The sequence below is a fragment of the Protopterus annectens genome, chromosome 4.part1 (assembly GCF_019279795.1).
Source record: "Protopterus annectens isolate FY-2018-M chromosome 4.part1, PAN1.0, whole genome shotgun sequence".
NCBI lineage: Eukaryota > Metazoa > Chordata > Ceratodontiformes > Protopteridae > Protopterus > Protopterus annectens.
In genome coordinates, this window is record NC_056734.1 from 104,021,868 (window position 1) to 104,035,769 (window position 13,902).

Sequence of the window (13,902 nt, forward strand, 5' to 3'; positions counted from 1 at the left end):
TGATTTATGTATAGCTTAGACTTGAGATACTATAATTTCACCTATACACTATGAAGTCTGAACAGTCTAACCACGGTTTTATGTAGAGCATGAGTAAAATGGCAAAGTTTTGGAAAATAAGTGATACTACCAATGCATGAACCAACTAATAATTCTGTTGAATGGATGCTTTTAAAGCTGAATTATCTACAAACATGTACATTTTTTACTTAAGTGCCAATACAGATTTAGACTCACAAGAATAAAGGCACACTTTCTGCTGAATGACAGTACTTTTCATGACATGCTGATGTTCTAGTAATAAACAATATGAAAAGAGACAAAATCTCTTAAAACTTACAGCACAATCTCTTATCAAGCAAAGCAAAGCCAGCTGTTGGAGAAGGTGTTAAAATCTTTCTCATGAAGTTCCATGTAATAAACAAGTGTCAACTCTATGACAAAAAGGTGCAGGACTTAATTTGGCTACAGCAATGAGTTTGTGAAAATTTAATATAGAAAGCAACACAATGCATATTGTACTTCAATTCCTACAAAGTTGGTCTTGAATCTAGCTAAGACAGTAACTACACAGATGGATCAATTGGTGACCAAACCCAAGTAACGCCAGCATTAAACTTTCTGTTTTCACTTAATCCAAGGAAGTACCATACAACCTACTGCACTCTCCACTGATGCAAATACAGAATTCTAGATCAAACAGCTGCAGCCAATGTTAATCATTAATAATCTGATTACAATGTAGCTTTTGTAAGAAGCTTGGGACAAGAAGGCAGCAAACAGAAAAGTGGAAATACAGTATGGTAAACAGCCTGCCTTCTGCGGGGCTGCTCCCGCAAAATTCAGAATGAAAGCAACTGCAAGCTTGCAAGTGAAAATAAGTTGCTACAGACGAAGGCATTACACCAAACTGTTAGAAAGCTAGGACAGAATAAGTGATACACAGAAAATACACACTTGGGTCAATGTACTGAAATAAGCCAAACAAGGGATAAACAAACCTAAAGAAAAAAAGTTTTATTTTCATTAATAAGAGCAAACCCTCACACAAAGATTCAAGTAGAAGATAGTGATCTAAGGGGATTCACTAATGCAAATTATGGTCTAAGTAACAAGCACATTGCCATACAAACCACTAATAATGGTCTCAGAACATAAAGTGATTAAAAACAAAGTTTTAAAATTTTCAAGAACTGCAGCTAAACAGAGCAACTTCCAAGAGAAAGATAAGGAAAAGGAAGGTAAAGAATGCTGAACTGGCCGGTTGCTAAACAAAATCCATCATCCAATAGGAACATTTAGCTGCAGTGTACTTAACAGAAAAATACAGGCTATCTTGAGTACGGAACAACAAAGTCACTTAAAGGAAGAGAAGAGGCGAGGCAAGTTGTTGGCTGGGGAAGCAAAAGCTTGAAAAACAGGAAAGAAAGACGAAAACTAAATAGTGACAGTAGGCTTAGAAAATGCAGCTACGAAATGACAGCACAAACAAACAGAAGTACTTTTAAGAAAAAGGAGATTGCCTTTTGACACTATTAAATGAATTCTGTCAGCTTCTTTTAAGTATTATCGACAACCATAAAGATAAACTCAAACTTTTTGTAGAGCTTACCTGTATTAGAAGCTGACACTCCAACAGCTTGTGCAGGTTTATCCACTGTAAGATACTGATTACTGATGGTGGAGCTTGAAGTTCCCTGCTTCATGTGCACTGGCGTGGAATTAGGGGTACGTGGAAGGGGGGACTGGCTGGGGGTGGAGATTGGAGATCCTTGAAAACAATAACATTTGTGAGGTTTATATACAAACATGGTGACATCCATGGAATTTTAGAGAATTAGCCTCAACTAAAACAAACAAAAGCAAATGGCTAAAAAAACATACTTCACAAAGCATTAATGCACTAAGTTTGCTGCTGTCTGTAATGGCAGTTTACACCTTATCTTTAGAAGGCTCTCAGTGAAGACAGGGCAAAACACACTGAGAAATGAAGAACCACCATTTACAACAGTAGCAGATTTACAAGATAGTTATCCAGGAAGAATTGAAGCAAGACTAATTCAAGGAAGATGCTGAAGATTTCAAACAAAATGAATAAAGCTTACTGCAAACTCCACCTCTTACAGGCAAAACAGCAGTACACATATGAAAAATAACATCACTTACCTTATTTACCTACTAGATTAGTGGGTTCATAGGTATATACTAGGGTTAACGACCACCAGGGCCTTTATAAGCCTAGCCATGCAGTCCAACCCAACTGTGTCCCTATGTATCATGGGCATTTATTCGGAGGAAGTATGTTAGGGAGTTTCTAGAGGTTATGTGGGGGACAGGGTATATTAGTTTGGGCATTACTGTCTGCCTCCGTCAGAGACATGGGAGCCAGATCCAGAGTAAATTTCTGATTTTCCATCCACTGGTCAAGGTTACAAAAAGGCTTAGGGATGGACTCCGGAGTAAATTTCTGATTTTCCATCCACTGGTCAAGGTTACAAAAAGGCTTAGGGATGGACTCTTACTTCACATGGGTTCCCCTCAAAACTCAATGGACTAAAATCACAAGTCTTCATAATTTCAAAAGTCTGCTTTTTAAGTGCCTTTCAGTCCATATCCTGAGGGAAAGATATATTAGAGGTAGGGGTTCGGGACTGAAGCACCTACAAGAGAGGGGCAGGGGAACAGCCCTCTGGAAAGAAAGACGCTTAAATATGCCAAGTTATGAGCAATCACAACGTTGATAGGTTGCCTAGTTCTGTATCAGTATTCAATTGTGCAGGTCATTAACAAAAGCAGAATGTAACAGGTATGTAAGCACTCAACATATCAGCTGATCTTGGCCCTCTACCATGGCTCTTGGATGAGGAAATCCTTTATGGGGACCCTTTTTGTGCATATTTTTTCTGTTTTCAGCTTCTTGCACCGGGGGTTGTACTCCCTTTATAATGACACTCATTACAGTGTTAGACTCCAGGCTAAAAACAAGGTATGCTCAAGCTAATGCTCCCCGGTTCTAACCCACAAAACTTAAGTGAACTCACCTCTAGGACAAAACTACACACTAACAAATCCAGACATCATATATTTAAATGACTATCATGCAAGGTAGGCAGGAGCCATCTAAAACTAGAGATGATATGAGAGCTATAAGATCTCAATGCAAAAGGCCACCTCAAACAACAGATAAATGGTGAATACTCTAATATCTGTTATGTTGTACTTCAAGGGGACTTCTGCAAGGGGTAACAGCTGGGAGAAATCACAAACAGTAAACAAAAAAAGGTTTCCAAGATGACAATTACCAAGCATTGTCAAAAGGAAAGAGCTCAGAAGGACAAACATTGAACCAGTAAAGTGTTAAACCACAAGAAATGGCAAAACAAGCAAAAGCTAAAGCAGAAAATATTTAATATTGTAAGCGCTTTCGGAAACGCCAATACGTTTCCTTCTATAGACAAACAAATTGAGGGCGTAAATATATACCATACTAAATGGCTAATTAAACAATTAATACTCCGTACCCTCCCATTTAAAGCAACCCAATAGCTAAAATAAGAACTTGTCATATATTTAAACTACATGAAATTATTGTGTTACTACTATTAATAATGTTAAACCAAATAATTAATCAAAAAATTAAAAAATTAATACTTATTAGTCAGCTCCATTACTTAAGTTAACATCATTAATTTCACACAATATTAAGCCATTCTTCTCTAAAAAGTTAAATATTTTCTGCTTTAGCTTGTTTTGCCATTTCTTGTGGTTTAACAGTTCGCTGAAGTTCCCTTTGTTTCGTTTGTGGTTTCATGGCAAACCAAGTGGAGGCTGATGCTCCAACACAGGGCTCTTTTTTCACTCAGGACGAGCCCAACAACACTCGTGGTAACTTACCAAAAACTGCCCATGAAGAGGCGAACGCCGTCGGGAACCTGAAAGCCTTGATTCAGGTTCTTATGGGTCGAGTAGACATTTTGACACAACGGATGGAGAAATTATCAACAGGTACCAAACTAGTAAGCACTGGGTCTGAAGAGCCAGTACCTTGTTCTACTAGTACGAACGCTCAACAGTCGTCAGCTCTAAACAATCACATGCCTGTTAGTGGTCAGAACGGGCTTGGCACACAAAATACATTGGGAAATCATACTCCATTAAGGTCACCTATAGTCGAGCGAGGGGGAGAGAACCAAAGGCAACGGAGTCGTACTGATAATGGTGACAATAATACTAATGCATATGAAACTGCTCCAACCATTGGGAATTTTTTAATTAATGAAAATTTCTTTGAAGATAATGCCTTATCAGATTCTACCCCTTCTGCAACATCTCTGGTGAGTAACATTACTATACACATTTATGAGTTCGATCAAAAACTGTTTCGCTGTAGGAAACTACAGCTGGAAATTTCATACCTGGATGAATGTCTTAAAAAAACAAATAATACCTAAAGGGCTCAGGCAGTGGAGGTATCCTGTCGGACTGATCGAGGGGTCCGACTTCCATCATGAATTATTAGAATTATTCGACAGACAAGGATCTGAGTTCATCAGGAGCCTAATTAATTATTATAAAGTTGAAGTTACTGGTTTAAAAACCCAATTGGAACTATTAGAACAGTCGATTAAGTCCAATATTGACTTCCCCCGCTACAAGTACGATTATTTGAGAATTTTTAACAGTATTGAAGCTACTATGTTAAAGCTAACTAACAACAAAAAGAAAAAGATAGCGAGGGATGTGCAACAATATAAGAGTTGTAAAGCTTATCCTCCACCCCCCTTAGTTTTTACTGGCGTTGTCCGTGACATCGACGCCAGCAAGGAAGGAGACGATTCTAATTTGCCCTTTAATACCGATACCCCTTTGGGACCAGAACCCGAACCTCGTAGAAGTGATCGCATTAGGAATAATAACAGCAGAGATGGTTCCAATATTGCTAAAGGGGCAACTCACCAGAATGATAACAGTAATAACATCAATCCACCATATAACAATTTCCACAGGGTTTTCAGGTTCACCAGTCGAATCAAATGAATCAACCAAGGACTGCCTCGAACTCGAATCAGAATCGTTCGAGGAACAGGAAAAAACAGAGAAGGAACTAGTGAATGATGAAACTCTTAGTCCACAAATATGTCCTAACTCTGGAGATGACTTTTTTGTTTACAACTATACTGACCTAAGTATCCCACAGGACATTATTGATTTTTTTGCACTAGGATTAACTTTTGTTCCGGACTCTCATATGAATTTGGTCAACATTATAGTTGACCTTAAGTTATTTGCTAGGAAGATCAACCTTAATGCCCTATTAGGGCCAGGTTCCACTGTGAGTAATCCATTAAGAGTCTCTAATCTTTTTAACCCTCCCCTTCATCCAAACATACTCGCTTTTGAAAAAATGTGTGAATTAGACTTTAGAGCTGTAAGCACACTTAGGTCTCACCATCAAAAGAGGGGCCATAACATCAACAAAAGCGAACTGGATTTCATTAAGCTTTTGAAAGACTGTAAAATAAGGGCTATGAAACCAGACAAAGGTGGAGGGTTGGTTTTTATGCATCATAATACTTATATTAATAATATGATGAAACAGCTGGACACTTTAGTTTATCAAACAGTCAGTATCAATGAACTCAATATGGCATATAAAAAAATCAGAGGAATTTTGGATGACTTGTTCCTCGAAAGTTCTATTGATATTGAAGTATATAACTATTTAACAATGTCTGCTCCTAGACTGCCGTCACTCTTTGGCGCACCAAAAATTCATAAAAGAATTAAAGACCCCCCGTTTAGACCTATAGTCGACAGGAGAGGGTCTATTACATATAGTTGTGCCAAATATGTGGACGGCATCTTGAAGCCATTAATAGAGAAGGAGCACCAGATATGTAGAGACTCTTGGAGCTTCCTTAAAGAACTAGGGAACATTCCATTTCATCGAGAACATCAATTTTTAACAATTGATGTCCGAGATTTATATACAGTGATCCCACAAACATTAGGATTAGAATGGACTAGGGATTTCTTGAGTTCCAGGAATGTACAAGAAAGTGTAATATATGTTGCTGAAACTCTGTTGGACATTGTTCTTTCTAACAACTTTATGTGGTTTGATGGTAATATTTTTCTTCAAAAATCAGGGGTTGCCATGGGGTCCCCCTGTGGCGGAAGTTTTGCCAATTGCGTCATGGCGCATTGGGAGACCACCTTGCTGTTTCCTAACCCTATGCTTAAAAACTACGTTGCTTGGTACACTCGTTACCAGGACAATATGTTTTTAATTTGGAAAGGTCCTCCTAGTTTGATACCAGTATTTATGGCTTTTATAACTACCCTAACTAATTTCTTAGACTTTACCTATGTTTTGCATCCAGACTTTACCAACTTCCTGGATATCTATATTTATAAAAATTATCATAATAGTAGGTTTAGAACTACCATATACAGGAAGCCGACCTACTCAAACTCATTCCTCCACTTTTCTAGTTCACATCCTTACCATCAGACAAGAGCGGTAGTTAAGGGACAGTTAGTTAGAGCTGCTAGAATGGTGTCGGAGGGGAGTGACTTCATGAGTGAATGTCAGCTCTTGGAGAACATGTTTGTCAACAGGGGTTACCCTCTGTCATTAATTTCTAATATCTCTGCGGAGGTTATTACTAAAAGACAGATGGGGTATTTTCAACCGCTATTATTTGCCAAGACAATTGCTGAGAACAACCTAGAGGCTAACCAGAGAACCCAGCTACGGACAGAGTCTCATGAGTTTACTACGAGTTTTCTCTGTACATACAATCTTGATCATGCATTCATAAGAAACATCCTTAATAAAAACTGGGCCCTTATAATGGAGGATAGTAGGTTGAACAATATTTTAGGGGATGCACCTAGGGTAGTTTTCAGACGAGGCCATAGTTTGAAATCACTTTTGGAACATTCTGGGAGGCCTTTGACTAATAAACATATGGGTATGTTTAAATGTGGGGCATGTCACCAGTGTAGATATATCAACACTACATATCAATTTAAGATACGTGACAAATGGTATAAAGTTCATGGTAATTTTTCTTGCGATTCTAAAGGGGTGGTCTACTCTGCATGTTGCTTAAACTGTCCCTCTTTCTATATTGGAAAGACGGAAAGAAAGTTTAAGCAAAGGATTTATGAACATCAATATGCTATTAAAAGAAAAGACATGAATAATGCTTTAGCTAGGCACATAGAATAATTCCCTGACCATAGTTTTAGGTTTAACGTACTAAATCAAGTACAGCCTGACGATAAAGGGGGACCATGGCAAATTAAACTGGAGTTAGAGGAATTGTTATGGCAAATCAGAACAGTAGCGTATTTGCCTCCAGGCCTTAATGAAACAGTATCTATTAAATGTTTCTTAAAATTAGCAGCTTTGAAGAGATGATTCCCTTTATGCATAATGAATTGTATTATGTTATGCCCTGTTGGTGGCCACTATCAAATTACACGAGAAATATGTGTTTTATATTCACATTTGGTTTTGTTTTATTTTATCTTATTTTATTCTATTTGTATAATGATATGCACTTTTTAGAGAAGAATGGCTTGATATTGTATGAAATTAATGATGTTAACTTAAGTAATGGAGCTGACTAATAGGTATTAATTTTTTATTTTTTTGATTAATTATTTGGTTTAACAATATTAATAGTAGTAACACAATAATTTCATGTAGTTTAAATATATGACAAGTTCTTATTTTAGCTATTGGGTTGCTTTAAATGGGAGGGTACGGAGTATTGATTGTTTAATTAGCCATTTAGTATGGTATATATTTACGCCCTCAATTTGTTTGTCTGTTTGTCTGAAGAAGGAAACGTATTGGCGTTTCCGAAAGCGCTTACAATATTAAATATTTTCTGCTTTAGCTTTTGCTTGTTTTGCCATTTCTTGTGGTTTAACAGTTCGTGAAGTTCCGTTTGTTTCGTTTGAACCAGCAAAGTGTTAAAAGTAGCCTGATTCCTGAAATCATAGTTCAAGAAAAGTGCTTGATAAAAATGTGATGATTAAGTGACCTTGGTACAGATGTTCACAACAGACACAGTCTGAAACAGGCACTAGAATTAGCCAACTCTTTAGCAAAGTAGTCTCAATCTGCACTTCTCAAGGGAAGGGAAGGCATTCAAAGACAAAAGATAATGCACTTTGCTAGTGTATTCATATAAGGGTCTGCTTTTCTACAGCCAAGGAGGACCATCTTCCTGACCTCATATATCCCCTCTTCAGCTAAAACAGGAGTTGATGACACACATTAAGGGTATATACAGACCCATTCCTCCACATAATTCAGCCCAGAGAAAGGGAAGGAGACTGGTTAAGGAAAAAACACTGAGTTTTGCCCACTTTTAGTGAGAATGTGGGTTAATCTTGAAGGATACAGTCAAGGAATGCAAAGTACAGTTGTGTACACTTACCATAAATGTAGATGTTCCAGTGTATTCACTGTTGCAGTCATTACATTTGGGTAATCCTGCTGGCAGGTTGCCCTCAGTCGGCCTGAATTCCAAAGTCCCGGGTCCTGCATCGGCTACTGTCGGCTCTTCCCTGACGTCAGGTCGTCAGGGGTTTAAAAGAAGCGTCCGACGCCATTTTCTTCAGTTTTTCTTGCCCCAGATGTCAGGTGTCCCCAAAAAGGGTAGGCATCATTTATATACATATATATATATATATATATATATATATATATATATATATATAAATACACCCAGCAATATAAACTTTACCTTCATCTACAAGCAAATACACCACATAGGCTGTTATAAATCAGAGAAGGAAAGATAAGTTCCAGTAGAGAAAAGGGGGATGGCGGGTAGGTAACCTGGACTGCAACAGTGAACATCTACATTTACGGTAAGTGTACACAACTGTACTATGTTCTTCATGTTTCACTGTTGCAGTCATTACATTTGGGTAGAGTCCCAAAGCTATGGTTGAGAGGCTGGAGCTAAACAGCAGTAGGGGCGGCTATGACGCCCTGCAGAACTGCAGTGGCAAAGCCTGCCCTGGATTTACAGTAGAGTGGCAGATTATAGTGCCTAGTAAAGGTGTGCACTGAACTCCAAGTAGCAGCTTCTAAAATGTCTTTGGTTGGTACTCCCCTGAGAAAGGCCGCTGAAGTGGCTGCAGCTCTGGTTGAATGTGGCCTAATGTCCTTAGGCACTGGCTTGCCATGGTGAAAATAGCAGAAACTAATGCAATGGCCTATCCACTTTGAGATATTCTGCTTTGAGATAGCCTTTCTTTGTGATCCTGCAGCATATGCCACTAGCAATTGCTCTGTCTTCCTGAAAACTTTGGTTCTGTCCAAGTAGAATCTGAGCTGTCTGTGTACGTCCAAAGAATGTAGTATTCTCTCCAGTTTGTTCTGTGGGTTTGGATAAAAAGTTGGCAGATGAATAGTTTGGTTAAGAGCCACACTGGACACCACCTTAGGCATAAATGTTGGGTTTGTCCTCAGGGAAACCCTGTCTGGATAAAACATGATAAAAGGTTCCACAGCCATGAGCGCCTGTAGCTCTGAAACTCGTCTTGCAGAAGTTATTGCTAGGAGCAGAGCTGTTTTCCAAGATAAAAACTTTATATCAGCCGTAGCAGCTGGCTCAAAGGGAGGCAGGGTGAGTTTTTCCAAGACATAGTTGAGGTCCCATGCAGGTGTTGGGGATCTCCTTGGAGGCCTTAAATTCTTGGCTCCTCTGAGGTACTGTTTTAATAAAGGATGAGAAAAGATTGGTGGTTCTGTATTGTAATGAGCCAAAATGGCAGAGGCATGAATTTTAATTGATGAGAAAGATAGGCCTTTGTCCAACATCTCAGTTAAGTATTGCAAAATCTGAGGGATATTTGGTACAGCTGTATCAGTTCCTTGTGCCTGGTTCCAAGCACAGAATCTCTTCCATTTTCCAGCATAAGATTTTCTAGTACTACGCCTTCTGGCTTCCAAAATGACATCCATCACAGCTTTACTGAGAGGTGTGTTTTGTATGACTACATTATCCGCCATGCTGCCAGGTAGTCCTGAGTTGGCTGTGCAGGATCTGATTGTTTTGCTGGGACAGTAGAGTGGGTATTTGAGGTAAGGTCCAAGCTGGGCATTGAGACAAGTTCCTTATGATTGGGTACCAGTACTGGCGGGGCCAGTCTTGGGCAATCAGTATCATCTTTGGCTTCTCCTGTCTGACCTTTAAGAGTACCTTGGGGAGGAGAGGCAGTGGGGGACAGGCATATAATGATAGGTTTTTCCAGCTGAAAGATAGGGCGTCCACTTTCCATGCTTGTCTGTGATAAGTCCTTGTGCAGAATCTTTTTAGTTGGAAGTTGTGAGAGGAGGCAAATAGATCTATGTCCGGGAATCCCCAATTCCTTGTTATCATATGGAAGACTTGTGGATCCAGCTGCCACTCGTGGGGGTCCATGAGGTTTCTGCTTAGTTCGTCCGCCAGAGTATTTTCCTTTCCTGGCAGGAATTGTGCCTGCAGATGTACTTGGCAAGTCAATGCTGTGTCCCACAAAGCCATGGCTAGTCTGCAAAGGGGGTAAGAATGCGTGCCCCCTTGCTTGTTTATATACCACATGACCGTGATGTTGTCTGTCTTTATCATTAGTTGTCCCGGATGAAGTAGGTCCTTGAAGGCTGTCAAGGCATTTTGAACAGCTAGCATCTCTTTTTAACTGATATGTAGATGCATTTGGTTTACGGACTATGTGCCCTGAATGCATCTTCCTGCCATGTGGGCCCCCCAAGCATAATCTGATGCATCTGTTAGGTTTTGCCTGGCTGGGGGTAATGTGAATGGCTGTCCCTTGTTCTGGTGACAAGCCTTTGCCCACCATCGAAACTCCTGTTGAAGGCAGGGAATGAGAGTAATCATTGTTTCCAGGCTGTGGCAATGTTGAGTCCAAACACTTTTTAAGTACCATTGAAGTTTCCTCATATGCAGTCTAGCATATGGAATTAGTAGGATGCAGGATGCCATGTAGCCCAAAGCCTGCAGAATTTTTCTTGCAGATAACTGGGCCTTTGTTGACATTGTTTATCTGGCGTGAAATAAGCCATCTGGGCAGTTGTACTTAAGCTTGCACCCAGGAATATTATCTCTTGAGATGGTACTAATTTTGATTTCTTTTCGTTGACTGTGTGTACTCTAGGCATGTACCCTAGGCATATTAGAAGTCTTTTCACAAATGACAGATGCTGTAGAAGAATATCCTTGTTCTCTGCTTGAATTAGGCAGTCGTCCAAGTAAGGATATAATTGTATTCCTCTTTGTCTGCAGAATGCAATTACTGGTGCCAGGCACTTTGTAAAGACCCTGGGAGCAGTAGATAAGCCAAAGGGCAGTGCAGAGAATTGGTAATGCATTGAGCCATCCTTGAATCTGAGGTATCTTCTGCATGATTGTCTGATTGGGACATGCAGGTATGCCTCTTTTAGGTCTAAAGTCACAAGACAAGCCTTTGTGCCCAGCATGGGCAGAAGCTGCTGTAAGGTCAACATCTTGAATTTTGGTATGTCCAGGAATGTGTTTAGGATAGATAGGTCCAGTATTGGTCTCCAGGTTTTGTCTTTTCTGGGTACCAAGAACAGTCTTGAGTAAAATCCTTATCCCTGCTCTTGCTCTAGTACTTGTTGGATGGCCCCCATGTCCATGAGGGATGAGACTTGTTTTTGTGCCTCTGCCCATTGATTTTTTGGCAGATCTAGCCAACCATTTGCCTTTGGCAGGGTATGGAAGTGGAACTTTTAGCCTTGTGACACTATGTTTAGAACCCACTTGTCTTGGATTTTGAGAAGAAAGTGCTATTTTTCCCCCTAAGGGTGCTGCCAGGAGATAGGTGCTTGGCGCAGGCAGGGGGAAGTCATTGGGACTGTTTCCTGTAAGGTTGTGATTTGTCTTCTCCACTTTTGGAGGTAGAAGTACCCCCATTGCTTTGACCTGTATGAACCTTGCAGCTGAGATCTGCCTCTAAGTCATCTGGATCTGCCCCTTTGAGGTCTGTCTGAGGCAGGAATGGACCAATTTGTTGTAGGCCAGTGTCTACTAAACCTAGTTGGCTGTACTTGTAAAAAATCTTTGACAGTTTGCATAGATTTAGCTTTGTCCTCCATCTTCTTTAACACCTCTTCTGCCTTAACACCAAACAAAGTATCATGCTGTAAAGGTGCATCTAATAACTTAACTTTGACACGATCAGGCAGATTTTGTTCCTTTAACCAAGCATGCCTCCTAATTACAGGACTCGTAACTGCAGCCCTGTAGGAGGCCTCCAGAGAATCAAAACCACATTGCAAAGTATGCTTTCACACTTGTTCAGCTGCATGCAATATATCCTGCATTTCCTTGTTTTCTGCACATTCAGAGTTTGAACAACATTTTCTGTTTAAGCAATGCCATTACATGTTGCTGATATTTGAGCATATGAAACTGACAGTTTAAGGCCCTTATAGCCAAGGTAGCAGATGTGTAAACTTTTTTTCCCCATCTATCCAGTGCCCTAGAATCTCTGTCAGAGGGGGTAGGGTTTTTTGCAGCAGAGCCCTTAACCCCTTTGGGACCCTGTGAAATAGTTTCTGGGTCTGCAGCAGGGTTTTTGAAAAGGAATTTATGAGAGTCAGGAACCCTGCAATATATGTCAGGCTTAACAGGAGCTGGAGGTAAGGAGTCAGGGGTCAGACTAGACTCTGAAAGTACATCATCTACAATGTCTAACACAGGTGGAATGGTTAGAGGCCTGTGTTGAGGTAGTAAAAGGAAGTCCCTGAGCCTCTTTTTAGATTCTGAAAAATCTTGGCTCTCCCAGTGGAAGTGCTCCGTCATGGTATGCATGGTTTCCCCACAGGAATAGTCTTCAGGAGGAGAAGCTGAAGGAATAGATTCTTCAGCATCAGAATCCTGATGGGGGGAAGAGAATATTCCTGATCAGAAGAGGAATCAGAAGAAATATAAACCTGATCTGAAGATTCATAGTCTGTCTCTTGCCTAGGCCTTCTATCAGGAGGGGGATGGGTACCCCTGATCAAGGTAATCAAGTCTTCAGCCATTTTGAGCATTTGTTTTTTGGGCATGGAGGCCCGTCCACGTGGCTCTTTAGATTGTTTCTTTGTCTTTGAAGGTGCTTTAGTCTTTGCTTTTGAAGTCGGTTTAATTTATAGATGTTTAGGCCTGAAAACACCCTCAGAAGCCGGTGCCTGCTCAGCGGTTCCGGACCCATCTGAAGGAACCGTGTCCGAGGCTCCAATACCTTGAGTTTCCAGCGGCATAGCCGACTCCAAGTGGGAGTCGGTAGCAGCCTGCGACTCTAAAGTAGCGGGCGGCAGGGGCTGTGAAAGCGCCTCACTGAGAACCGGCGAACCAGCGACTGGCTTAGGAGAAGCTTCGTCGTCGGCTTTGGGCCTCGGTTGCCTATCCTTTTCTTTTTCTTTGCGTTTTTTGTGAACTCCGGTTGTCGGATGGCTATCCGACGACATTTCTGGATAATTAAACCTGCGTCCAAAATAGTTTAATGCAAAATCATACCGACGCTTAATAGTGCGTTGGTTGAATCTAGCACAAAACCGACAACCTGAAACGTCATGGTCAGGATCTAGGCAAGGAATATAGTAGGAATGAAAGTCCTTATGAGGTATTTGCTTTCCACAAGAAATACAATTATTAACTTTTTCTGACATCGGTCTGCAGCAAGAAAAAAAGTTTCCCCAACGAGGTACTTGCCTTTAATGAAGACTTCGGATCTGAAATTCGAACACGAAAATCTCAAGGAGTCGGCCGACTGGCACTTGCGAACTGCTTCTGTTTCGGGCACTGCGCGGCAAGAAAGACTGAAGAAAATGGCGTCGGCCGCTTCTTTTATACCCCTGAC

General features: G+C 40.5%; 1 protein-coding gene across 3 annotated transcripts in view; it reads right to left on the reverse strand.

Moving 5' to 3' along the window:
* Positions 1-13,902, reverse strand: part of YEATS2 (YEATS domain containing 2) — a 1,703,429-nt gene that overhangs the window by 1,053,846 nt on the left and 635,681 nt on the right. For 2 of the 3 annotated variants that reach the window (XM_044070009.1, XM_044070008.1), the window contains exon 12: positions 1,613-1,771. The exons of the other annotated variant lie outside the window; for it this stretch is intronic. In XM_044070009.1, coding sequence (XP_043925944.1) covers positions 1,613-1,771 — 159 coding nt within the window. The remainder of the gene's footprint in view (positions 1-1,612; positions 1,772-13,902) is intronic. 3 annotated transcript variants of the gene reach the window in all.